Here is a 27,512-nt window from a genome sequence, read left to right as displayed (position 1 = left end):
AAGGCTGTCCATACATAATCTGTTACAGTGATTTCCATGATGTTTATATCACATAGTCGAGCTTCAGCTTGCAGAGTTTTGAAAAAAGGGCAGTTTTACATCTCATTGACTCCAAGTCAGGAGGGTGAGAGAAAATTGGAAGTTGTAGATTGATACCGGAAAAAAGCTAGAATAATCGAGAACTCACAAGAGTGCGCTATATTTTTCCACTGAAACATAAAATGTATCTCTCTAGTCATACTCATTTTTTATCAAAGATAACCAAAACGAGGTTATTCTCTTTTAAAAGACAAAATAAATCTGGTCTCATTAGATTTGACCTGATTATTTACATAAGGAAAGGAAGAATGGTAATTGACCACATAGGTCTTTTTGAGTTTTCTTTGCTGGAACTTTTCATAAGGAATCTCAGGTTATAATTTCAAAAACCTTTTGAAGCTAAGAAGTCAAGCCAAGAACTAGCCGTCAGACTTCACTTCTGGTACTTACAGATTTGAATGAATTCCTGTCTTCTTGAGGTTCCCAAGATAGCCCATCTTCCCTGGGCCTGCTAGGAAGTGATCTTCCTTACTCATCTGTAAGGCTAAGAACCCTAGAAGCCAATTATTATTGGGCCAGCTTTTTCAAGATAGCTTTGTAAAAATTGGTTCTATAAAGTTAACCTCAGTTCCTAACTCAGATTCTATACATATCATTCTCAAATATGACATGGCAGTCAAAGCCTTATAAATATAACCAATGTTTCCAAATTGTGTTACAAGAACAGATTCTTATTAAATTCATGGAAATAACTATATTGCCAGGAAAATAAGAATACTCAATAGTTTACAAATTCTGGAAGGATCAGGGAGAAAATATTATATTTACAAAAGTATAATCTACTGATTTTTACAAGTGTAAATGTTACTGAGTAAGCAATGGCTTCTCTGCCCAATGTGGCACAAGTCTGAGAAAATAAAGGTTTTATCGTGAGTTAATTGGCAAGGAGACATAAGGCAGTGATCAAATCTGTCTCTTCAGGCTGGGGACTGGGGCAGGTTTTATAGGCAGAGGGTAACGAGGTGTGATCTGATTTGATCTTACAATGAGATGATGCCATGAGGCATGATCCGACTGGATTGTGCCATGGGGTGATGCCAGGACTTGATCTGATTGAATTATGTCATGAGATGTCCCCTTCTTAATTCAGTCCCTGTTTCTTGGTCCTAGAATTTAGTTTCTGCCTACAGTTACACATGTGGTTCAGCTGAGCATAAGCAGTTTACATAAATTGCAACCCAGAACCCATGGCAACTGAAAAATAACTCACCATTTTATTATTCAAAGTTGAACCAGACTGGGCTGCTTCTGTGGTTCCATAAATAAGAGAAAAAGGAAGGGAGTACTTATATCCAGAAAATAGAACATTTAAGAACCAATAAACTGTCAAACAAAACCATAATCACTCTTCTTCACTTCATTATTGTCCATCAGAACAAATAATTCTTGTTCTCCTTGCTCTTGGGTTAGAAGTTTCATGAACCCATTGGCTTTTCTAGTCTAGTTCTGAAAATCCTTAATTCAGTACGATGGTCTCTAAATTAATCAACATCATCATGAAGCATTATGGCTTGTAGCTGATTGCAAATATTTTCAGAGAAGAATCAGAATATGTGTGAATGACAAAAAATTTAAAATGGAAATTAACATATAATGAGAGTTCAACATAAAAATGATGCAAATGACAAGATAATTTGGCTATTTTTAAGGCATACAATAATAATTAGAGCCACCACTGATGACATTATACTAAGATATATTGTGGACAGCAGGGATATTGATAAATTTCTAGGAAATTTATATAATTTCTAAAATACCTAATAATGTTTGCCCATACAAAAATATAATCTAGGGAAAGTTAAAGTATCTTTTCTTATTTGAAAGTGTCTTTTCATGCAATGCAATGTATCAATTAAATAAACCAAATTATTTTTAGTATTTATCTTTACAACGTGAAAGAACAAATTTTTTGAAATTTTTAGGGTCCCTTTGAGAAATTTCAAGATCAGTTCAAAAACAAGATTTCACTTAAGAGTTGTTTTGAAAAGGCAACACTGTAAAACATGTAAAATACTTTAGTGCTTTTAAATTGCAAGCTCTCAGTTCTCTTAAATAATCAAGGCCAATGGTAAAGGTTAACATAAACATAGAAAACTGTCTTGATAAGACACAAAATCTTGGCTTCCTAGGAAGATTACTTAAAAGGTAAAACAAACAAAAAGGCCTTTTACCGTAATCCAAGAAAACTGGCATTTTCCACAGAAAAAAGAAAAATCTAGTTTTGCATTATTAAAGCATTGGGCTTTCTCCCTTTTCTTCTTCTCCTTCTTCTTCTTCTTCTTCTCCTTCTTCTTCTTCTTCTTCGTCTTCTTCTTCTTCACAAAACTTCACAATGACCTAGATATTTAGTGAATATTTATTACTTAATACAGCTTAGAAAAACATTAAAACTTCAAGTTAACAAAAATAATTTGGAAACTGTTTTCAGCAACGATATTGCAACACCAGGCAAAGCTAGCCATAATCTCAATTTACTTCCCTGTTAACTGTTTTTACAGTTAACATCATCATGTTAGGCAAGCATCACAAAAGCAAAAACCAAAGAAGTTAAACACACAGGTTTTTAGTTTTATGGCTGTCTTGAGAAATATGAAGTAATGGGCATCAAACAACTCTTCTTTACTGCATCTTTACTTGTACACTTATTCTAAGGTCGAACTGATAAATTTTTAATCCTAAGCATCTAGAAGACATATTACCTGACTCAACTAGTAAGCCCAAGTAGAATAAAAATGTGTATTCATATTATATTGAATGTTGATATACCAGAAAATGTAGCTGTTTTTACAAAACAAACAATATGAAGCTAGTATTAATTGCCAAATATACGTCCATTTCGTGTGAATTTGAAAAGCATTTGAATTAGTTTCTGAGAGTTTTAGAAATATTTACCTTATATAAACACCCATTTATCACTGAAAATTGGAATAGAATTTAAGAAATTTTAGGCCAGTTGTGATGGCTCACACCGGTAATCCTGACACTTTGGGAGACAAAGGTAGGAGGATTGCTTGAGCCCAGGAGTTCTAGACCAGCCTGGGCAACATGGTGAGACCCCATCTCTAAACAAAAATTGAAAATTAGCTGGGCATGATTGCAGACGCCTGTAATCCCAGCTACTTGGGACGCTGAGGCAAGAGTATCCCTTGAACACAGGAATCCGAGGCTGCAGTGAGCTGTGATTGCACCACTGCACTCCAGCCTGAGTGACAGTGTGAGAATCTGTCTCTAAAACACAAAAAGAAAGTACTAAGTAATTTGATAATACCATCCATAGATAGAGAAATCTCATATATATTACGATATATATTATCATATATATTAATATACATATATGTAATATATATTCTATATATACAGAATGGGATATATGTATATTCTGTATATACATAGAATGGGATATATGTATATTCTATATATATATATGTATAAAATATATGAATATATATTGCATATATATCTATATATAAATGTATACATATAAGAGATCTTAAAGGTTTTATTCTAAAACTTTAGCCAGGAGTTAGACAACACAGTAATACTCTCTTATTTCCTCTATAGTTTTATCCGTTGTGTTTCTGACAGATGGAACAAGTTAAGGTTACCCTCTCAATATGAGGACTAAAGCTTTTAGCCAATATTTGTGGAGAAGACACATTTAAGATTTTCTTTGGCCCATACATGCAATGTTATGGAGGCTGTGACCACCTTTTAGGCAAGAAACTGAAAGAACATCATGCACCTATCTGGAAGTCTCCAAAGCCTCATCTGGATAAAATATCCAATCTATTTTTCAATCAGCCTTTTTTTTTTTTTTTTCCTTTTTCAACCTCAGACAATTGCTTTTGGGGTCCTAGAGTCCCTTGAAAGTTATGATGGAAATAGGAGGCCTAAAGTTCAGGTGACTGAAGGGCTGAAGCAGGAAGGAAAAACGTCTGGGAGGACAGGTAGACAGAGGAAAGAGGTCTGAAGAGGCACATATCAAAAGATTCAAGAAAGTTGAAGGGAAGATTGAAGGTAGTAAAAGGATGAAGGAGGAGCAGAAACAATGGGAAGGAAGAGATCTCAGAGGACTCACTTTGGGAAAATCTTCAGTTTCCCAAAGAGATCCTGAAGTCTCAAATTATCCTTAACAAAACCATGACCACAAGAAAGGAAGTGGAGTATATGATCAGTAAGCATTTAAGAAGGGGGTTTCCATTGACTAAAAAGTTACTGTGGGAGAAATAGGATCAAATAGAACAGGGTTGCCTCACAAAGAACCAAGGAAAATATTTCAGGTCAGGGATTCTAGAAGTAAATTCCCACTCAAAGACAGAAACAAGAAGTAAGACTTAAAATTCAGCCAGTACCTTCCTAACAAAGAAGCATGTGACTATACCAACTTCTTACAAAAAGGAACAGGACTAACTCAGCCTCTGTATAGTGTACTCAGACTCTCTCAGCCCTCACTGTGCTTCAACAGACTATCATTTGGAGCACTGGCTCAGGAGTCGAAATCACCAGTGGCTCATCCATCAATCAACCAGAAGTGAAGACAAAAGCTTCAAAGGTAGATGCTTGGGATTCTGGGTCAGAAGATTGGAAATCCAATAATGAATTTGATCCTATACAAGTCACAGCAGCAAAAACTGTTAAAGAAAAAATTATAACACTCATTAAAGATGGCAATTTAGACTTTATTCAAGGGATTTCAAGGGTCTACTGCCATGGGGTATTGAAGTAGGAGAAAGAGATTGTTCTCAATGCTGAATACAACAAAGACAAGTTGGAATTTATAGCCAAGGAAAAGAATGCAAGTTAGTGGATTGAAAATCATTAAGAGGGTAGATAATTTTTTGCTAAACTGACTTGAAAGGATTCTTACTGATGGCAGGGCAGGGTGATCATATATTACCTGGGAGATAGTGGTGGGTGAGAAATTTGATCAGATATTGAGGAATCAGATATGGAGGATGGGGGATTCTGGCTAAACTGATTTGACAGGATAAGGAAATTGTCCTCCCCTCAACAAAATTATGAGCCATTGAAATTTCCAAGTGTATAGTGTCTTGATGGTGCAAACGCAAGAAGAATCCAAACTAGTGATAAGCATGAGCCTGTTAGAAATATACTAGAAATATGAAACCACAGCTTACAAGAAGGATATGTTGCAGGTTCTGGCATGATGGTTGAGGAGCAGTTGATGAGGCATTGTAGATTTGGTAGACATATACTTTCAAAATTGGAAGAATTAGAAAGAAAATCTGGGTTAGCTATGTTTAGATGCCTAACATTATTTCTAATAAAGTTGTTTTTCAACATACTCATTTTTACTCCTACTATTCATAAAATTACTTAAAATATTATCAAATACAATTTAATAAAAATGCTTTATTAGATCTGGACAATATAAATTATTTACTTCTCTTCTATTTTCTGGAGTAGCTTGTGTAGAGTAAGGTATACTTTTTCCTTAAAATATTTGGTAGAATTCACTAATGAAGCCATATGGACCCGGAGTGTTTTGAGAGGGATGTTTTAACTGCTTATTCAATTTTATTAATAGATAAATAATTATTCTGTGTTGCAAGGAATTTCTCCATTTCGTTTAACTTGTCAAACTTATTAGCATATTTTTTCAAAATATACCATTATCCTGTAGAATCTTTAGTGATATGACATGTGTCTTATTCATGATATTAATAATGTCTTTTCTTTTTTCTTGATCAATATGCCTAGAGGAATATATACTTTATTGATCTTTTTGAAGGACCAGTATTTGTTTCTATTTTTTTCTTATTCATTGATTTTTACTTTTACTTTTGTCATTTTTATTCTGTTTACTTTTTGCCTAGTTTGCTCTTTTTGTAACTTACTTTGGGGTTAGTTTGCCCTTTTTTCTAATTTCTTTTAAAATTATTTGTATTTATAATTGACACAATTTTACATATTTATGTGGTACAGTGTGATATTTCAATGCATGTGTATACATTGCACAATGATCACATAAAGATAATTAGCATATCTGTCACTTTAAAGTTTTTTTGGTGATAACATTCCAAATCTTCTCTTCAGGATATCTTGAAATATACACTGCTTTGTTATTAGCTGTAGTCACCCTAATGTGTAATAGACTGCAAGAACTTATTCTTCCTGTCTAATTGTAACTGTACCTCTTACCAACCCAGCTTCCATCTCCCCTCCCAGTCTCTGGTAATCACTATTCTACTCTCTGCTTTTACAAGTTCAACTTTTTTAGATTTCACAAATAAGTTAGATCACGCAGTCTTTGTTTTCCTGTGCCTGGCTTATTTCACTTAACATAATGCATTCTAGGTTCATCCGTGTTGCTGCAAATGACAGGATTTCATTCTATTTTATGGCTAAATAGTATTCCATTGTGTGTGTGTGTGTGTATATATAATATATATATATATATACACACACACACACACACACACATTTTCTTTATCTATTCATCTGCATATGGCACTTCTGTTGATTCCTTATCTTGGCTATTGTGAATAGTGCTGCAATACACAGGGGAGTACAGATACTTCTCTAACATATTGATTTGTCTTCCTTTGGATATATATCCAGTAATGGAGATACATTGTGAACATTTGTGCATAATTTCAATTTCTTTAAATGTATTGAGACTTGTCATCCCCAAATCAGGTCTGTTTTAGAAAATCTTCTATGTGCATTTGAAAAGAATGTGTATTCTGCTTGATATGGTTTGGCTGTGTCCCCACCCAAGTCTCATCTTGAACTGAAATTCCCACAGTTGCCATGTGTCGTAGGAGGCAGCCAGTGAAAGGCAATGGAATCATGGTGGCAGGTCTTTCTCATGCTGTTCTCACGGTAGCGAATAAGTCTCATGAGATCTGATGGTTTTATAAAGAGGAGTTCCTCTGCACAAGCTCTCTTTGCCTGTTGCCATCCATGTAAGACATGACTTGTTCTTCCTTGCCTTCCACCATGTTTGTGAGGCCTCCCCAGCCATGTGGAACTGTAAGTCCATTAAACCTCTTTCTTTTGTAAATTGCCCAATCTCAGGTATGTCTTTATCAGCACTGTGAAAATGGATTAATACAGTAAATTGGTACCAGTAGAGTGGAGCACTGCTGAAAAGATACCCAAAAATGTGGAAACAACTTTGGAAATGGGTAACAGGCAGGGGTTGGAACAGTTTGGGGGGCTCAGAAGAAGATAGAAAAACATGGAAAATTTTGGAACTTCCTAGAGATTTGTTGAATGGCTTTGCCCAAAATGCTGATAGGGATGTGGACAATGAAATCCATATTGAGATAGTCTCAGATGGAGAAGAAGAACTTGTTGGGAACTGGAGCAAAAGTGACTCTTGTTATGTTTTAGGAAAGAGACTGGCAGCATTTTGTCCCTGCCTTAGAGATTTATGGAACTTTGAACTTGAGAAAGATGATTTAGTGTATCTAGTGGAAGAAATTTCTAAGCAGCAAGGCATTCAAGAGGTGACTTGTGTGCTGTTAAAGGCATTCAGTTTTATAAGGGAAGCAAAGCATAAAAGTTCAGAAAATTTGCAGCTTGACAATGTGATAGAAAAGAAAATCCCATTTTCTGGAGAGAAACACAAGCCAGGTGCAGAAATTTGCATAAGTAATGAGGAGCCAAATGTAATCACCAAGACAATAGGGAAAATGTCTCCAGGTCAAGTCAGAGGTCTTCATGGCAGCCCCTTCTATCACAGGCCTGGAGGCCCAGGAGGAAAAAAATGGTTTCATAGGTGAGACCCAGATTCCCAGTGCTGTGTGCAGCCTAGGGACTAGGTGCCCTGAATCCCAGCCACTCTAGCCATGGCTGAAAGGGACCAACATAGAGCTTGGGCCATGGCTTCAGAGGGTGTAAGCCCCAAGCCTTGGCAGCTTCCATGTGATATTGAGCCTGACAGTGCACAGAAGTGAAGAATCGGGGTTTGGGAACCTCTGCATAGATTTCAGAGGATGTATGGAAACACCTGGATGTCCAGGCAGAAGTTGGCTGCAGGGGCAGGGCCCTCATAGAGAACCTCTGCTAGGGCAGTGCAGAAGGGAAATGTGGGGTCAGAGCCCCCACACTGAGTCCCTACTGGAGCACCATGTAGTGGTGCTGTGAGAAGAGGACCACCATCCTCCAGACCCCAGAATGGTAGATCCACTGACAGCTTGCACTGTGCACCTGGAAAAGCCACAAACACTTTACGCCAACCCATGAAGGCAGCCAGGAGGGAGGCTGTACCTTGCAAAGCCATTGGGGCAGAGCTGCCCAAGACCATGGGAACCAACCTTTTGCATCACCATGACCTGGATGTGAGACCTTGAGTCAAAGGAGATAATTTTGGAGCCTTAAGATTTGACTGCTTTGCTGGATTTTGGACTTGCATGGGGCCTGTACCCCTTTGTTTTGGCCAATTTCTTCCATTTGGAATGGCTGTATTTACCCAATGCCTGTACCTCCATTGTATCTAGGCAATAACTAGCTTGCTTTGATTTTACAGTCTCATAGGCTGAAGGTACTTGCCTTGTCTCAGATGAGACTTTGGACTGTGGACTTTTGAGTTAATGCTGAAATAAGTTTAGACTTTGAGGGACTGTTGGGAAGGCGAGATTGTTTTGCAATGTGAGGACATGAGATTTGGGAGGTGGAATGATATGGTTTGGCTGGTTCCCCACCCAAATCTCATCTTGAATTGTAACTCCCACAATTCCCACGTGTCAAGGGAGGGACCAAGGGGAAGGTAACTGAATCACAGAGGCAGGTCTTTCTTGTGCTGTTCTCACGGTAGTAAATAAGTCTCACAATATCTGATGGTTTTATAAAGAGGAGTTCCCCTGCAAAATCTCTCCTTTGCCTGCTGCCATCCATGTAAGATGTGACTTGCTCCTTCTTGCCTTCCACCATGATTGTGAGGCCTCCTCAGCCATGTGGAACTGTAAGTCCATTAAACCTCTTTCTGTTGTAAATTGCCCTGTCTTGGGTATATCTTTATCAGCAGCATGAAAATAGATTTATACACTGCTATTGTTGGGTGGAGTGTTTCATAAATCCCAAGTAGATTAATTTATTTGATAGTGTTTTAAATATTTTTGACATTTACTGGTTTTGTATTTGCATGTTCAGTCAATTATTGAGGGATGAATATTTAAATAGAGGACTTCAATATTCATATATTGAATGAATGAATTTATTTATTCTCTTTCTTTCCTTTCTTCCTCCTTTATTTATTCCCTTTTTTCTCGTTTCCCTTATGTCAGTTTTGCTTCAGGTATTTTGAAACTCTTATTTGGTGCATGTACATTTATGCTTCCTTTGAAAAATTGATACTTTCATCAATTACTAAATGTTTACTTTGTATTATATTAATATATCCAGTCCAGCTTTCCTTTGATTAATGTTTATCTCTATCTTTTCTTTTATTAACTCATTTTTTGTCTTTATCACTAAAATGAGTTTCCTGTAGATAGCTATATCAGTTATCTATTGTTGCTAAAGAAAACACTCTGAAATTTAATGCCTTAAAACATTTATGATCTCACTTTTCCTGTGACTCAGAATTTAGACAGCAGTTTCGCTGGATGTTTGTCCCTCTCTCTGTGCTTAATTTGTATTATTTCTACTGTTGTATCTTTTCTCCTGCTATTCTTTATCTACTAGCCAGTGTATTTGCATTTCGCACATAATATCTTTCATCCCTAGAAGTTCTGTTTTTGTTTTTATTTAAATATTTCATTTCTCTCCTTAAAATTATCATCGTTCTTCTATTTTGAGCCTATGGGACATATTTATGATAGCCTTTTTAATATCCTTTTTCTTTTAATTCTGTCATCTCAGTTATTTCTTGATTTTTTTCTCTCTGATTAGTTTCAGCCTAGTTAAAGACCATATTGTCCATGATTTAAATGGTAATTTTTGCTGGATCCTGGATATTGTGATTTTTATGTTCTTAAGTTCTAGACATTGTCCTATATGTTTAAAGAGTGCTGTACTTTGTACTAGTATGGAGTTAAGTTATGCAAAATCATTTGATGCTGCTGATGCTTGCTGTTAAGCTTTCATTAGGACAGGCCTAGAGAGTATTGGCCCAAATACTAAGGTAATATGCTTCTGAGTATTCTTTTTGTTGTTATTTGTTTTGAGACAGGGTGTTATTCTGTTGCCTAGGCTGGAGTGCAGTGGCACAATTACAGCTCACTGCATGCAGGCTTGACCTCCCAGGCTCAAGTAATGCTCCTGCCTCAGTCTCCCAAGTAGCTGGGACTACAGATGTGTACCAACACACCAGGCTAGTTTTCTTATATTTTGTAAAGATGGGGTCTCACTGTGTTTCCCAGGGTGGTCTCAATGTCCTGGGCTCAAGCTCTCCTCCTGCCTCAGCCTTCCAAAGTTTTGAGATTACAGGCATGAGGTACCGCAGCTGGCCTCTGAGTATTCTTTTTAATGTTGAGTTTTTTAATGTCCAGTCCACGTTTGCTGGCTGATGGACACACAAACTTGGCTTATGGACACACAAACTATCTCCAACACTGTATAAGCTTCAGGAACTGTTTGGCCTACTACTTTTTTATGGTTCTTTCTCTCGTCTTATGGAGTTTCAAGACACACATGACATACCAGTATCAAATCAAAGATTTGAAGAGGCCCTCTGCAGAATTCTGAGTCTCTCTTCTGTCACTTGTTCTCTTAAATATTCTGCCACTCAAATTCTAGGTACCTTTATCTCCCCCAAATTATTACTTCTGTCTCCTAATTGGCAAGATCTCTACATTCTGTTTGGATTCACTCTCCCTGTACTGCCTTTTGGAAACCGCCTCTTGACAGCAAGCAGGAAAAATCACAGGGCTTACCTATTTGGTTTCCTCACTTGGGGATATTGCCCTGTGCTGCCTGTTGTCCAATATTAGAAAAAAAAATCATCAACTGTGGATAAAACATAGTGTCTTCTAGAAATGCTGGGTAAAAATGTTAATACTTTCAATTACCAATTTCTAGTGACTGAAGATGGTAAAGTTTTCACCTTCAGTAGTAGCAAATGAGGTTTCTTACTTTTTCCTTCTTTTCCATTTATAATTACCATTTCATAATTAATTTATATTTATTCAGTATTTTACTATCAATCATAGCCCATTAATTTTGATCTTCAGTTTTCCCAAAATTCCTTAATGGAAGACTTTTCAAGCCATTTTCTATGTCCTTTAGATATGTCTCCACTAATCTTGAGAGCTTTCTTGCTTCATGTCACAATAAAAATATGGACTAATCCCAGAGTCTGTTCTCCCTACTTGAAATCAGCTATTTTGTTTTCCTTTTCACAGTAATTTTGTCAGTCTGGTTTTGGGTGTCCGAGTGTTTTTGTTTTTTTTTTTGGCGGCTGTGGGGAGATTTTTTTAAAAAACTTTCCTAAACCAAGGTGTAGAAAATAATTCTATGTTTGAGGTGGGGGAGGAGTGTGAATGGCTTTATTAGCTTCTTTAATTTTAAATGGTCTGCAGTCTAGCATAGTTTGTTTAATAAATGACATTTATTTTGTTCCGTCTTTTGATCTTTTGTTTGCTCTGGTTTGGGCTTCTCAGCCTATTCTGCTGACCGTGGGTGTAAATGTTCTCAATTAAATGAAAATTAAAGTTTGTGCTAATTGTCTGTATCATAGTTACTCTGGGGGTATACAACATGGAAACTTTATTTCTATTCTGTATTGTGAATGGATTTGGGAGGATTACAATTTGCAGGATTTGGATATTAGAATTTAGAAGACCATCATTATTCTCTAAGAACTTCTGTATTTCTTTGTCAACTCTTGGGAATTATATCCTGGGGTTTTGTTGTTGTTTTATTCTATTTCAAATTATTGTAGACAGAACTAATGGTAGCAGTGGCCCATCAAGAGTGGCTGCTGCCAAGATGCTAGCTGCAGCAGGGAGGCTGGTCCAGGCCTCCCATGCTACTGCTGAGGCAGGAACCTCGCCCTCCCTAGGAGCCACTGCAGCTGCCCTCCCAGGTGCAGAATCCAGACTTCTCTGCAGTCTGCACCCTTGGGGACCCTGGAAGGACCCCATGCCACCATCTACACAGGCTCAGGGGTGCCTGCCTCCACTACCTGGCCTCCTCCTGCTGTCTAGACAGTCCCTCCTACCACATTTGCAGCAGTCAACAAATGCATCTTGGGGACTCTGGGGTCTGCGGGTCCACAAGGTGGCTACTGGAAGCCTCTGCCTTTTTCCTGTATCTCCCCTCTCTTTTCTGGATTTCCTCATGGTTCCCACTGCAAAATACTGAGGTGACCACTCCCAGGAGGCCCTCCAAAGTACCATCTGGTCCCACAGCCCATTTTTGCAGCCCCCTCCTGACATCAGGGGCCACCTGTGCGATTAACTCATCCCCTAGGACCAGCTGTCCCTTAACCAAATCAGGAGATGGAGAAACACACTTCACCAAGGCCCCTCCAGCCCCGCTGATGAAGTCAGTGTGACTCCCATCCAAGCCCTGGTCTACCATAGATAGCTCAGTGCAATTGAGAGGCTGGACCCAGTCCCTTGTAAGCTTTCCGGTATGCAAACCTGAAAGTGTTTCCTCCTCCCTTCTCTCATTTGATCAGTGGGGGCTCATTTTGTCCTCCAGTGGTACTGCCATTCTTCCAACTGGTCCTTCAACGGTACTGCCATTCTTCCAACTCCTCCCCATCCCTGGCCCTATATAAGATATAAAGCTCATTTCCAAAATTCTCTGCCACTTGCAGGATTCCCTGCTTTTCAGTGGTGGTCAAGATTTGACTCAAAAGTAACATAACATCCTTCCAGGAGAGCTCAGTTACTTAGGTTAAGTTCTAGAAAGCCTCTATATACCTGTCAGGACCATCTGAAAACTTGCCAAGACCCCCTTTAATTTGAAAAGGGGACCTGGACCTTAATGGGGCCATATTCACCAGGCGTCTGTTATTGGAGCAGTTGAGACTGGGACCTGCCTAAAACGAAGATTTTTAGGCTGGGGCAAGCTTAAGAGAGAACCCACATAGGGAAGAGCAAAGGGGGTTGATTCCCCTGCTGGAGGCACCTCTGGGGTTTGCTTCCCTATTTCCCTGGGACTGTCTCTTGCAGCATCTCCTGAGATGGCCACCTAGGAGGGCTTAATCAATCCTACAGTCTCGGCAAAGGTCTGAATTGCCCTGCAAGGCAAAGAAGGCCTACACGTATGGGACCTTGGACCATTTGCCCTCACATTCACAGAAAAGCTTTCTTCCTGAGGCCATGTTTCTGTTCTGTGCTTCAAGGTGCTTGACACTAAGTTGGCAACAAAGGAAATGACAAAAACATGTTTGCCACAAATTTATGTACAGATACCAACGCACACTTTGCTTTGTCTTAACTTTCCATTTTATGCTTTTGAAGACTGAGCCAATTCCACATTCTTCCCAGTAATATCTCTATTTTGCAACATCTTTAACATTTAACATTGTATATAAAGAAGAGATGGGAACCTTGACAGCCACAAAAGAAAGAAAGAAAGAATGATAGGAAAGACTGGAGGTCCAAGTGCCAACACCCTAATGTGCAGTCAGGGACTGGAGTTAGTCCAGGGGCCTTTGGATAACACCAAAGTGTAGCCTTGGCCAGATACCCTTAGTTGCCCCAAGATTTCCTTTCAGTCTTATGTGACAGCTAGATACTCACGAAAGGACACTGGATTGAAACAAAGCCAACATTCTCAACACCCAATAGAGTTGATAGAGGATTGACAATGTCATCCCCAGAAAGTCTGTTCTCCATGTCTTAAGTCCTGGTAGCTGTGCTAGTCGCTTTTAACTGACTGACAAATGTCCAGTATTTTTCTTTCATTTTGACTGTTGTGGAAGTTAGAGACTCCAAAAAAAAAAAGACAGTAAGAGCAGATTCACTTTTACTTACCTTTCTGCAGACCCTCGATGAGCCCCCAAAATGTTACAGGATCTTTGGGGTGTTGCTTTTCTGGCCAGAAACGTATGTGGCTAGTGGCACCTTTGTCTGCCCTTTGAAAAGGTAGGGCTGCTTCTGAAGATGTCTTGCTGGTCACCACCCCTGCCATATTGTCATCAGGATGGTGAAAACTTCCAGGACCTGCTCTGATGAAATCTCACCTGGAAACTCTGCTGCTAGAACTGTGAAGTAAACTTTTTCCTTTTTGTGGAGAATGCGGTCTCACTATATTGCCCAGGCAGGTCTCGAACTCCTGGACTCAATCTATCTTCTTACCTCTGCCCCTCTAAGAGCTGGGATTTGAGGTGTGAGCCACCATGCCCAGACACTGAGTTCCCCCAAGGCACAGCATCTCAGACTCACACCTGTAATGTCAGCTCTGGGCAGTGCTGACATGCCAGCTGCTTCTCATCTCAGCACCCTCCAGGCTTTGGGCGCCCATGAGTGGGGGAAGGATAACCAAGGAGGGGGGCTGAGGGTGTCTAGTCACTGGCCTGCAGGTGCCCGTTGGTGCAAGCAGCCTGGGCACTATGGACAGTATTGGGAGGCAGACAGACTTCTAGGGGGAAGGGGGTGGGTCCCCAGTGAAGCCCCACCTTCAGGCTGGTGAAGGCCTGAAGCCTGGGGGCCAGGCTGCCAGTCCTGCAGACCAGACTGGGAACTTGTGGTGCCTTTTCTGGGCCCGCCCACGGCTGTCCATGGATCAGTTGGCATGCGCTTCCTCCTCTCTGAGGCCCATAAAAGCCCCAGATTCAGCCAGAGCAGAGGAGAGGATGGAGAGATGATGGAGTGGCCACCTGCAAAGAGGAGCTACCCTGTCTGCTGAGAACAGGATGGATCAACCAGCAGCAGAGAGGAGCTACCCTCTCTGCTAAGTGCTGAACACTTGACAGGTTGACCTGTCTACAGAGAGGACCTACCCACTGTGGGTCTTGTCTGAGTGGTTCTAACACTGAATAAAGCTCCTCTTCATCTTGCTCACCCTCCACTTGTCTGGATACCTCATTCTTCCTCAATGCAGGACAAGGACTCTGGCAAGATGCCACCAGCCACAGAGGTTTCTGATCAGAAAAGCAACACTCTGAAGATCCCATAACAGAACTACAGTATTACCTCCAAGGCATTATTTTTACCACTTCTCATACTATTTGAAATGTCATATATCACCCAAATCCTCAGGATATAGATTTATGTGAATCTATGTGTGCATATTTATACACATATTTACAATTTCTACAAATTAATAAGAAAAACAACCTTAAGAAAAATATGATCAAAGAAAATGAACAGTAATATGTATAACATTTTCATAATTATTTTTTAGAATTATTTTGTTCTTCACATATATTAAGACTTTCTTCTAATTCCTAATATTTTTACTATAGTTTATAAGGACCCATGAATCCTCCTTTGCATTAATTTGTTGAAGAGATAAGATTTGTCAGCTATGTTCTAGGCATAATTCTAAGATTATAGAGGACAGACATTTTTCACTTTCTAAAGTCTTCCTTACACATAAATACTTCATCATAAAGATAAACCCAAGGAGATCCATTACACAACTCTAAGTGGCTCTATTTTCAGGTTATCAATGTGTTGATTTTAGACAAAACGTGATTTTTCTAGTTTTTTAAGCACTTCAGATATGTTTATACTTTTTTATAAAACAGTGAATACTGTAAAGGAATCTTTGGTTGGAAAATATCACAAAATAGAAAAGGGTAAATTTTTTTTTAAATTAGGTTTTCACGAATCTTTCTGACTCTCATTTTGCCTTTGTGTAGTACATGAATTATTTCAGTTAAACTACTAATTAGTAGATATCAAGGAAATGTTAATATAATACTATAGAATTCACCCTGATTTAACAAGAATCATTGGAAAAATAAGCAAAGCAATTGTAACCCAGAAGTTTTCAAACATATGTTTGGATTTACCCCACAGCCTTAACTTCGTCACTTTTCTTTACTCCACCCAGATTCCCAGTTAAATGTTTTCAGTTGACACCTACTCTGAGATTAATATTAGTCCCATAATTCTGCTTTTTCTCATTTTCATTATACTACAATATGAGAGATAAATGTTACCTTAAAGTTATACCTCACTGATGACAGTGGACTTGACTGTTTTTCTATTGTGCTTTTGTACTGTTTCTCATCAGAGGCCTGTTTTTTTACATTACTATGGCCAAAGTTCATCTTTTTTCATCAGTAACTATGAGACTTGCTTTTTGTTTTTATTTACTCTACATTAATATAAACCACTGCATTGATCTTATGTTACCATATTAATTAATGATCTGTGCCAACCTTATGTTTGAAATTGGGAACAGAATTTTAATTCAAACATTAGAAAGATGAGATTTTACAAGGACCTGACTGTTATATATGCGATAAGGAAATATTTGCATTCAAAACCAACTGCTAGTAATTCTGTGCCTCTTTTCCACAGAAGAGAATGTTTAAATTTCATCAAATGAAACATATTTTTGAAATACTTGATAAAATGAGATGCCTGCGAAAACGTTCTACAGTGTCATTCTTGGGAGTTCTTGTCATTTTTCTCCTTTTTATGAACTTGTACATTGAAGATAGCTATGTTCTGGTAAGTTTTGGAGGTTGATTGTCTTTTCTTCAAAATAAGGCATAAGTCAAACAAGAATTAGTCCTGTTGTAGCCTAACTTCAATCTCAAGCTATTGGAGAAGACTTAGTTTGAGCAAAATGATAACATGTATATTGTCTATTTTTTGTATTAACTATACATCAATATTACACTTGTTTTGAATTATGTTCCAATATTTTTAATGGTGTATATTTTGTGCTCCAAATATGTACATATAATTACAAATAAGTTAGCTATCATCACTATGCAGAATAAATATTATGTGGAGCCATTAAGATTTTGGGTTTTCCATTTGAAATGTATAGAATAAACAAAATCTGCTTAGAAAGTATGACTCCTTGCCTCCTCTACTTTTCTATATTATCACTGAAATTTTCAAAGTTCCATTGTCTAATTAACAATGCTTTTTAATTGTGCTATTTGTATAAGTAATATTTTATTACAATGTGTAACACCTTATCTGGATTTTGAATAGACCTAGATGGCCACTCTGTTTTATATTTATACCCACTGAAAAGATCTCAAGAGGTAAAGATACTGATGTGTAAATTATTCAGTAGTTAAAATGAGATACCAAATATTGGTAGGTGATTACATATGAATAGGTTTTTTTTAGGGAAAATATGACAATATGCAAAAGCGCTTTTCTGACTAATTATGAAAAATTAATATGTTAGTTTCAATTTTTTTCTTATTGTTATCATCACATCATTTCATGTCTGATGAGATTAATATGGACATTATTGCTATTCACTTTTTCTATCTTAATGGAGCCTAAAATATCTGTCCTAATTTGTATGTTATTATTAATATTTATAGATTTCAGAAAATCAAAACCTGATTACGGTTTGTATATTTCAGAAATCAAAACCTTTACAACTAACAGGAACTAAAAAGTGATTTTCACATGCAAAAATGCTAAAAGTTTAAATTAGTGTCTTAACAAGAGACAGAGTATTTCCAAAAAAAATGCTTTAGATTATTCATTAACTATTATTTTCCAGATACTATGCTATATCCTATGAGCCAACCATATGATTTTAGTTGGTACAGATATTCCTAAGAAGTCCTCTGTAAAACATCTTGCACCCTTTATGCCTGTTCTCTGATGCTGAAATTGTGCCAGAATCCTAGGTTTTCACTCTGCCTAGGCTTTTTGTCTTCAAATACTGATTCTGATGTTGTGGACCCTTAATGTTTCTCTCCACAGTCTATGCACAATGGATGAAATCACCAAAGATTAAACAGGATTTCAGTACGCATGATTTAGGCAAACTTAGCAAGTAGGAGAAACATACCAATGTTATGCATTTTTGAATATTTTTAAAACCTATTAGTTATATGAGATATAATAAAGACAACAGAACAAGGCCCATGTGTTCTTGCTATTTTTTTCTTAAGATAATGAAAGATCATAAGTTAACTAGAGATTCTCTTGATTAATGATTCAATTTTATAATAAAAATTTATTTCTTGATTCTGTGTCTACTGGTAGAAGTAAATAAAATCTTGTAAATCAAACAAATGTTATTGGTTGGAGGCTTGCTATGTTCAATTACTTGCTGAATTTATAAGACAGTTTCCAGTGCAATTTTAATCTTTCACTTTCAATAAACCCAAAGGACCATTGAATGTGCAAAACGCCCTTATGTCTTTTGAAATAGAACCTGTTTAAATTCACTGTAAAATGAGTAAGAAGTAGTAGAGTATATGTCAATTAGAAAATAAAATGCTATTTTCCTGTTTTGCAAATTTTTACAGTGCTATCTAAACATTGGTCCTAGCCATCAAATGTAGATAATATGATTTAATGAAGTAGCTCTTCTACTAAAGCTACTTTCTCAATGAGATTTCTCTGATTATATTAGGAATATATCTACTCAAATTTGCAAATCAGTCCAGGTGCAGAAAGAAGATTGCTTCTTAGCTTTTAAAAATTATTATTTTAAAATACTTACAAAAGTTGGAAAAAAATGAATTAAAGTGATTACTAAATTCCAACACTCATCCCTCGTTCTAAGTTTGATGATAGTATTTTTATCATTTAACAATTTACTATTTACTGACTGATGTTTTTTAACCAAACCGCATTTTAGCTGAATTTTGCTTCAAGGCTATAAGTTGAAAACGTTTTCAATGATTAATATTAAATTGCATTACAATTATTCTTCTAAAAATGAATAGTATCCACGGGAAACTGGCTCCCTCCAAGAATATAATGCAATTTCTTTTTAACACATCTCCCTTTTGATCTTTTTACCTGTGTTTATTTCACTTTTTTATAAAATTATCTGAACTCATTTTTCTTCTTTCTTCCCGATTATCACAATGTATGCAATTTGCTAAGCACAGATATTAGTAGATCTTTCTTTTTTGTCTTCCTTTTTTAAAAACTGGGAAATCGTACTTCTAACTTAGAGATATCAGGTGAATAGTTAGAAGTAGTAAGGTCTCTGGAGTTAGTTAACAGATTCTATTCTTGTCTTTTTGTTAGAAAATCCATTTGTGGCCTGAAACCCTAGGCATATTAGCAGTTTAGCATGTTTGCTTATGTATTGGAGATATATGTGCCTTTAAGTGAAAAAGGAAGCTGCACTTAGTGTAAGAGACAAACACCGTTACAAGGCAAACTAAGTAGAAGAGACACTGCATGCCCAATCAACTTAGCTTCTTGGCTGTGAGTATCTTCAAAGTAGCCACAAGGGTATATATTTAGTCTGTAGCTAGTTCATTGAATTGCATTCCCATCCGGAAAATGATTGTCATAAAGCTTTGTCTTATTACTGAGAAATATACTACAGCATAGTAGCTACAGAAAGAAGGTATCCAGGGAGAGCCTGGCTGTTCAGGTAGATGCCTCTGGAAAGCAGCCAACAAGGCTGACTCAGGTGAAAGTTGCATTATTTATTTATGCTGAAAAGTATAAAAAAGCTTGTTCTTGAGAATTTAATAAAGTGATTTCATGTAAGTTCCATTTCTTTTTATATTCTGTTATGTCCTTAAATCAGGATGAATGTACTCCATCTCATAACACAAAATTTCTAGATTTTTTGTGTTAAGGATAGAATTTTTAAAGAGGTATTCAATATCCTGCACTTACCTTAGAATGTAACATCACCTAAGAATAGAATGGTAAAATGAATTTAGTGCTGTAAGTACTGTACTTTTTACAGAAATTTCTTCCAGGCATTATTAATTATGTACATCACTACATTACTATTAAAATAATTGATACTAAACTGAGTCACTAGTTACTTTTTGGCAGTTCTAAATTTGTTTATTTTAAACTTTAATGATGTTTTATAGGTATGAAGATAAACACCAATGAAAATATTTATGTATAAAGAACTTAAAATAATCAGAATTCAGTGGATAGCCAATTAGTATATTTCTAAGTAATTTAGCATCTAAGGTTTAATCTCAAATACTTTGAAAGTTTATGGCTTTTACACATGGCATTGTGTAAAAGCCACACAAAGCCACATTTTTACACATTGTGAACCTTATAAAGGACTAAAGTATTTCTTGGTCCAAATTATCAAAGGCAATATAAAATAGAGAAATACACTATTAAAGGCCAAATTTAGATTTATAAACATAATTGGATATACAGAAAAGATATTCAGAATGAATCTTGATTTAGTAAGGACCATATTGGAAGCCTCTAGTTAAGGTCCCTACTTTCAGTTTTTATTCTAAGAATAGACACGTCTGGCCATAGATTAGAAAGTCTGAGTTAGTCATCTTTTTCATTGGCACTTGAGATTGATGCGAAGTAGAAGTATTGAATGTTTTAGTTGTAAAACTTGTATCTGAGCTTTGTCTAATTTTTTAGAATAAGGCTTTAATTAACATTTTAATGACCACAGCAAAATAATAGCAGGACCAGAGTTGTTTAATCCATTTACTTTCTCTACAGTCTTAATAGCTAGCATATGCCTAGCTTGACTTTCTATACTGAATAAAATAAATCCACATAAGGTCAGGTGTGCTGGCTCACACCTATAATCCCAGCACTTTGGGAGGCCGAGGTGAGTGGATCACTTGAGGTCAGGAGTTTGAGACGAGCCTGGCCAACATGGCGGAAACTCATCTCTACTAAAAAATACTAAAATTAGCTGGGCATGGTGGCATGTGCCTGCAACCCCAGCTACTCAGGAGGCTGAGTGAGGCAGGAGAATGGCTTGAACCTAGGAGGCGGAGGTTACAGTGAGCAGAGATCATGCCACTGCACTCCAGCCTGGGCAACAGAGCCAGACTCCATCTCAAAAAAAAAAAAAATTAATTAAATAAATAAATAAAACCACATAGTAGAGTGCACATTTTGAAAAAAAAAAAAAGAGAGAGAGAGAAATATTTCTTTCTAATTAGGTTGTTCTCAAATGTATTCTACCAATTCTAGTAAATCACATACGAGTCAAACAGTCATTTTCCTAATAGTGTATGACCAATAAAGGCTTGATCAAATGATGATTAGCTAATCAAAATTTACCATTTAGCTTATATCAAAGAAGGGCAATTAGTGGGTAAAGGATATATTTTAATCTGAATATGAATATGTTTTCTTGAATATAAACCTTCCTGAAGATTTAATGACATGCAAAATCCAACACCAAATAAATAAAAGGGATCTAAAATATAAAAGGATCAGGCATTACATCCAATAGAATCACACACACACACACACACACACACACACAAACTTAACTATCATAAGAAATATTAGTCCTAGATATCTACACATTACCTTAATTTGGTGCAAATGTATCCTATTTGAGATTACTTTAGGACATATGAAAAAAATTACTGCCATATCACCCATAACTGGCCCTAACAGCTAGATAGTATAACAGCTAGATAGTAGCCACATAAGTGACTTATTTAATAAAGTATCCAAATATCCAAATATTGTGTCCACTACTGCATCTTCCTAATCATTCCTAAAGTTTCACAATCATGGAGACACTGTGTGAACTTTTATTTGAGAGTGCTTGAGGAAGAGTAAATCAGGCAATATGGTGGGAACTAGCCTTAGATTAAACTATAAAGTAGATTACTGTCAATTTTGAGATCCTTAAATGATTGTCAAAAATTTGAAAAGTAGCATAAAAGAAGTGGGAGTTTTCATGTAGAAATTCTTTTTTTAAGAGATTGTCATTATTAATGTGTCCTGTAGAAAAACAAATGTAATTGTGGTATACACAGTAAAATAGGCGAGCGAGCTACTGGAGCAGAACCTCCAGGTAAAAAACGAGGTGAGTGATGATGAACTACAGCTTATGATGTCAGTAATTGAGATTTATATAATCCTGCATACTACATATTGTAGTCGTACATTTATTGTGTAAAAAAGAAACTTTATTTAATCCATGACCATCTATTATTTATATATTTTCCTTGCCTCTTTCTTGGTATTTAGGAAGGAGACAAACAACTTATAAGGGAAACATCCACACATCAGCTGAATTCAGAGCGCTATGTTCATACTTTCAAGGATTTATCTAATTTCTCAGGAGCCATAAATGTCACCTATCGCTACCTAGCTGCCACACCTTTACAAAGAAAGCGTAAGTATCCTTAAACATTTACATAAAGAATACACAAAATATTTTGTATTAAAATAATGATAATTTGTTTCACATGTATAGTAAAAAGGCTTCAGGGCTTTACTAATATAATAAATTATTTGGGCAAAACTTCAATGTTTCTTCACAAATTGCCAACTACTATACTCACTGACACAGTACGCTTAATAACAAAAAAATTAAATAAAATGCCTAATCGTAATGTGAGTCTTTTGAGATTTTGTTGTAGGATGGTATAGAGTGACTAGAAAAAAATCAATTTACTTTAAAATTTAGAAGTTAACTTTTAAAAATTCCTATGTTCATATTGCTACATTTTCTAACCTCTTAACAGTTTGGTTTTATGACTTGCCGCAACTTTTTAATTAATGAAACTCAGTGTTTCAGTTTCCTAGGTCTGCCATAACGAATTAGCACAAAGTGACTGGCTTTTAAAAAGGGCAATTTATTCTCTCATGGTTCTGGAAGCCAGAGTTTGAAATCAAGGTGCTGGCAGGTCCCCACTCCCTCTGAAAGTTCTAAGGGAGAATCCTTGCCTCTTTCAGCTTCTGGTGGCTTTGCTTCTGGTACTCTTTGACTTTGGAGCATCACTCCAATTCCTGCCTCCATCATCAACGGCCTTCTTCTCTTCGTCTTTCTGTGTCTTTTTCTCTTTTTATAAGGACACAAGTTATTGAATTTAGGGTCCACATCTAAATCCAGAATTATTGCAGCTCAAGATCCTTAACTAATTATATCTGCAAAGATCAAATTTACTAATAAAATTACATTCTGAGATTCCAAGTAGACATGAATTTTTGGAGGAGACTATTCAACACACTACAGTCAGTTAAAAAAATACATTTGGAGCCAAGAAGTAACATACTATATTTCTAAGACACCATAGCTTATAAAAAGTACCATTATCTAATTGGCATACCACTAAGAAAGTATAAGCATTACCAATTTTAATTATAATGCTATTGATTTTAGTATGCAGCCTGATTTTTAAATGTTTCAATGTGTAAAATATAAATCTTAGGCTGGGTTTGGTGGCTCATGCCTGTAATCCCAGCACTTTGGGAGGCCAAGGCAAGTGAATCACTTGAGGCCAGGTGTTCAAGACCAGCCTGGCCAACACGGTGAAACCCCTTCTCTACTAAAAGTACAAAAATTATCCAGGCATGGTAGTGTACACCGGTAATTCCAGCTACTCGGGAGGCTGAGGAGGCCAAGGCACGATAATCGCCTGAACCTGGGAGGTGGAGGCTGCAGTGAGCTGAGATCGCGCCACTGCATTCCAGCTTGAGCGACAGAGCGAGACTCCATTTCAAAAAAACAAAAACAAAAACAAAAAAAACCATGAATCTTAGAATAAAATACAGTGCTATCATGATCTTAATAAATTATGTGAAGACCACAAAAATTGACCTCTCTTTTAAGACTTGTTTATGTGAGTGTATTTGTTATCACTAGGTTGAGGAAATTGTTAAATTAATGTAGATTTCTTTGTATCTCATTTCCTTTCATTCTACCAATGGAAATGTCTACTGTTCTTAGGCTTCTTTCTAATTGTCTAAGACTGCCATTCATTTTTCATCTCTGTTACACCACCTTTGCTTGAACATTACTGATTCCCCTTTCCCATGCTAAATTTACTAATGTTTACTGGCACACCACATGCCAACTGCTTTCTACCAGAGGCAATGTAACACAGAGGATAAAAGAGTGAGACAGTTTGAATCCTGATGCAACATCACCTACTAAGTGTACCACCTTGCATGAGTCACCTCATCTCACCGTGACTTAGTGTCCTTATCTGTAAAGCAGAATGATGTTAATAGCAAACCTATCCCAAAAGACCGTTTTGAACATTTAAGATGCATATTACAGATAAAATGCCCAAACTCCTGCCTCTTATGTAGACAGCATTTCATAAGCATTGGCTATTATCAATGAAGTTTGGTGGCTTCAAGTTTAATGGTACTAGATAACATATTGTGTTTCAATAGAAGTCTGAGTTGTAAGCCAAGGTATTTAAACGAAATGTGTGAATCACAACCTCTCTGACAAACTGTTTTTGGAATGGGGCTTTTTTCAATATCATACAAACCGCATTATACAGGTGCTATATTAAAACGATGATCTTGTTGTATATAGATTTCCCCATTTTCTAAATAGTGGCTTAGAAATGTTATTCAATTCTGATTGATATGAGAATGAGCTTTAAAAAGTGAAAATATTTTAATAGAAAGACCTCTAACCCTTCTCAGAGGCGAGCTGTCTTTTCTCAGGGTTTTATTTTATTCTCTAAACATATCTAATTCCTAATTTTAGATTATAAATGTCTGAATAAAAAGTTATTCAGGCAAAATTACTATAAAGTGTGTTTCAAAAATTTTTTAAAGTGATGCTTATGTCTTGGAACAATGTAGCATAAAAGTTTTTTGAATGTGTCTTTAATATTGCTTGCTTTCTAATTAATATACTAGGTACATTTCATTATAAAATTGTGAAGTCCAATTATGAATTATATTACAACATAATGACAGCAAAAAAAAGGAAACTGAAAATATGTGATGTGTTCTATAAAAAATTTAAAGATGATTGAAAGACTTACTTACCCTTATTTTTCTTTTGTATCATTTGAAACTAGTTTGTCAGCCTTAACTGTGAATGCCCTTCTCTTTTTGCAAAAGAGAAAAAGCATTTTTTTACTTTATTTTTAAAAAGTAACTTGTATGTTATCTAAATAACCTGTCTACCTTCTCTAATGGGCGTATATGAGAGTATTAAGCTGCAGAACACTTTAAACTATGTTTTTAGAATTTCATCAGTAAATGTTCACAGCAATAGGGCTCATACATTATTGTGATTAAGATGCTATTTATTTTTCATAGAAAATATAAATTATGTATTAAGCACTTACAGCCTTTAAATATTTAGCTCATTACTTTAATCATAAAATGTTCTGTGCATAGTCATTTACTAGATTTACTTAATATGTAGTAAGCAGCAAGTCTAAGGAATAAATATCTTCTCTCTTTTTCTTTTTCTGTATTTCTAGTTCACATTTGTATTGCTTCTGAATTCTTTTTTGCAGGGTATCTTACAATTGGACTTTCTTCAGTAAAGCGAAAAAAAGGAAACTATTTACTTGAGACAATTAAGTCCATTTTTGAGCAATCCAGCTACGAAGAGCTGAAGGAAATTTCAGTGGTGGTTCACCTAGCAGACTTTAATTCTTCCTGGCGTGATGCCATGGTCCAGGATATTACACAGAAATTTGCGCACCATATTATTGCAGGAAGATTAATGGTTATACATGCTCCAGAGGAGTATTACCCAATCCTAGATGGCCTTAAAAGAAATTACAATGATCCAGAAGATAGAGTCAAATTTCGTTCCAAGCAAAATGTAGATTATGCTTTTCTGCTTAATTTTTGTGCCAATACTTCAGACTATTATGTAATGCTTGAAGATGATGTTCGATGTTCAAAAAATTTCTTAACTGCCATCAAGAAAGTCATTGCATCCCTAGAAGGAACTTACTGGGTAACTCTTGAATTCTCTAAGCTTGGCTACATTGGTAAACTCTATCATTCTCATGATCTCCCACGTTTGGCACACTTTTTATTAATGTTTTATCAAGAAATGCCTTGTGATTGGCTATTGACTCATTTCCGTGGTCTGTTGGCTCAGAAAAATGTGATCCGTTTTAAACCATCTCTCTTTCAGCACATGGGCTATTATTCATCATACAAAGGGACGGAGAATAAGCTGAAGGATGATGATTTTGAAGAGGAGTCATTTGACATTCCTGATAACCCCCCTGCAAGTCTGTACACCAACATGAATGTGTTTGAAAATTATGAAGCAAGCAAGGCTTACAGTAGTGTTGATGAGTACTTTTGGGGGAAACCACCTTCAACAGGAGATGTTTTTGTGATTGTATTTGACAATCCAATTATAATAAAAAAAATTAAAGTAAATACTGGAACAGAAGATCGGCAAAATGATATTTTGCATCATGGAGCCCTAGAGGTTGGGGAAAACGTTATGCCTAGCAAACAAAGGAGACAATGTTCTACTTACTTAAGACTAGGAGAATTCAAAAATGGAAACTTTGAAATGTCAGGTGTAAATCAAAAAATTCCATTTGATATACATTGTATGAGGATATATGTCACCAAAACACAAAAGGAATGGCTAATTATTAGGAGTATTAGCATTTGGACTTCTTAGCCAATTAAATCAGTATGTTCAGTTTCTGAAGCAGATCTTCCTGCTGCTTCTTTTGCTACCTTTGTCTTTTGGAGGGAAAGCAATGGATGGGATATGTTTAAAAAAATTAATTACATTGGAAGTTTTCATTTATACATTGTTGACATAATTTTACTCTTAATATACACTTGTATTTATTTTAACGTCTGAAGTTGAATATCAGTCTGTAGCTAATGCTACTTTCATTTATATTTTTTTCTTTTTTTAATTTATTATTATTATACTTTAGGTTTTTAAATGTTCTTAGTTTTAAAGTTTCAACTGATTGTCAAAAGGGTAATATGAAAGATTTTAAATGAAAAACATTAGTTTGTTGGATGATGATTTTTGAAAAATAGTCGCCAACTGTATATACTTCCTCAAGAATTGATAATTCATTATATCATCAGATAGCTTTTATTAAGCATCTGTGGGAATATACAGTTGGGTGGAATGATAATCTGGTTTATTTTTTGTGTAAACTTAGGTTTCCATTGACTTCTGTACATCTACAATGAATACCTCCTCATAGAAGTGGTGTCTTTACAACATAATTTTTTGTGTAGGTGAGGCTATGGAAAAAGAAAAAAAAGACTTAAAAAGATCTCTCCCCTGATTATTTATATTAAAGGGGACATTGTTCATTGTTTAAAAACATTTAATTGAGCATCTATTGTTGATAAATTTTCTGGGGGAAGCAGTCTTTTTCTAGTTTCCCTTTTGCAAAAAAAAAAGAATAGTTAAGCTCAATATTTTCAGGTTACATTGAGTACCCACATTTAATAGAATAAATTAGGGAAGGCCTATAGTAGTTAGCTCATTCGTACAGACATTTTCAGTATATGCAGAAAATTTTTGGAAATTGATTTTATACATTTTGTATTAAAATTCATGTGATTGAAATTATTGTGATTTATCATATACTTTTTTGGAATTTAAATGGGTATATTATAAAGGAGAAAATTAAGAACCATAGAAATTAGTTGACTTTTCTAGAATCAAAGATCTATTTCCTA

At 36.1% G+C, this 27,512-nt stretch overlaps 1 protein-coding gene across 5 annotated transcripts in view; it reads left to right on the top strand.

The window, feature by feature from the left end:
- MGAT4C (MGAT4 family member C) overlaps nucleotides 1-26,656 on the top strand; it is a 480,138-nt gene extending 453,482 nt beyond the window's left edge. For 4 of the 5 annotated variants that reach the window (XM_009248077.3, XM_054527461.2, XM_054527462.2 and 1 more), the window contains 3 exons: nucleotides 16,497-16,649; nucleotides 22,089-22,236; nucleotides 25,337-26,656. In XM_009248077.3, the coding sequence (XP_009246352.1) occupies nucleotides 16,503-16,649; nucleotides 22,089-22,236; nucleotides 25,337-26,478 (1,437 nt within the window). In that variant the 5' untranslated portion in view covers nucleotides 16,497-16,502 and the 3' untranslated portion in view covers nucleotides 26,479-26,656. Of the gene's footprint in view, nucleotides 1-16,496; nucleotides 16,650-19,163; nucleotides 19,347-22,088; nucleotides 22,237-25,336 lie in introns of those variants that run through there. The other variant, XM_054527463.1, reaches the window with a different exon arrangement.
- Nucleotides 26,657-27,512: the final 856 nt, after the last annotated feature.

Source organism: Pongo abelii, chromosome 10, assembly GCF_028885655.2.
Source record: "Pongo abelii isolate AG06213 chromosome 10, NHGRI_mPonAbe1-v2.0_pri, whole genome shotgun sequence".
Taxonomy (NCBI): domain Eukaryota; kingdom Metazoa; phylum Chordata; class Mammalia; order Primates; family Hominidae; genus Pongo; species Pongo abelii.
Note: the sequence above shows the minus strand (reverse complement) of the source record. Positions and strands in the feature narration are given on the sequence as shown.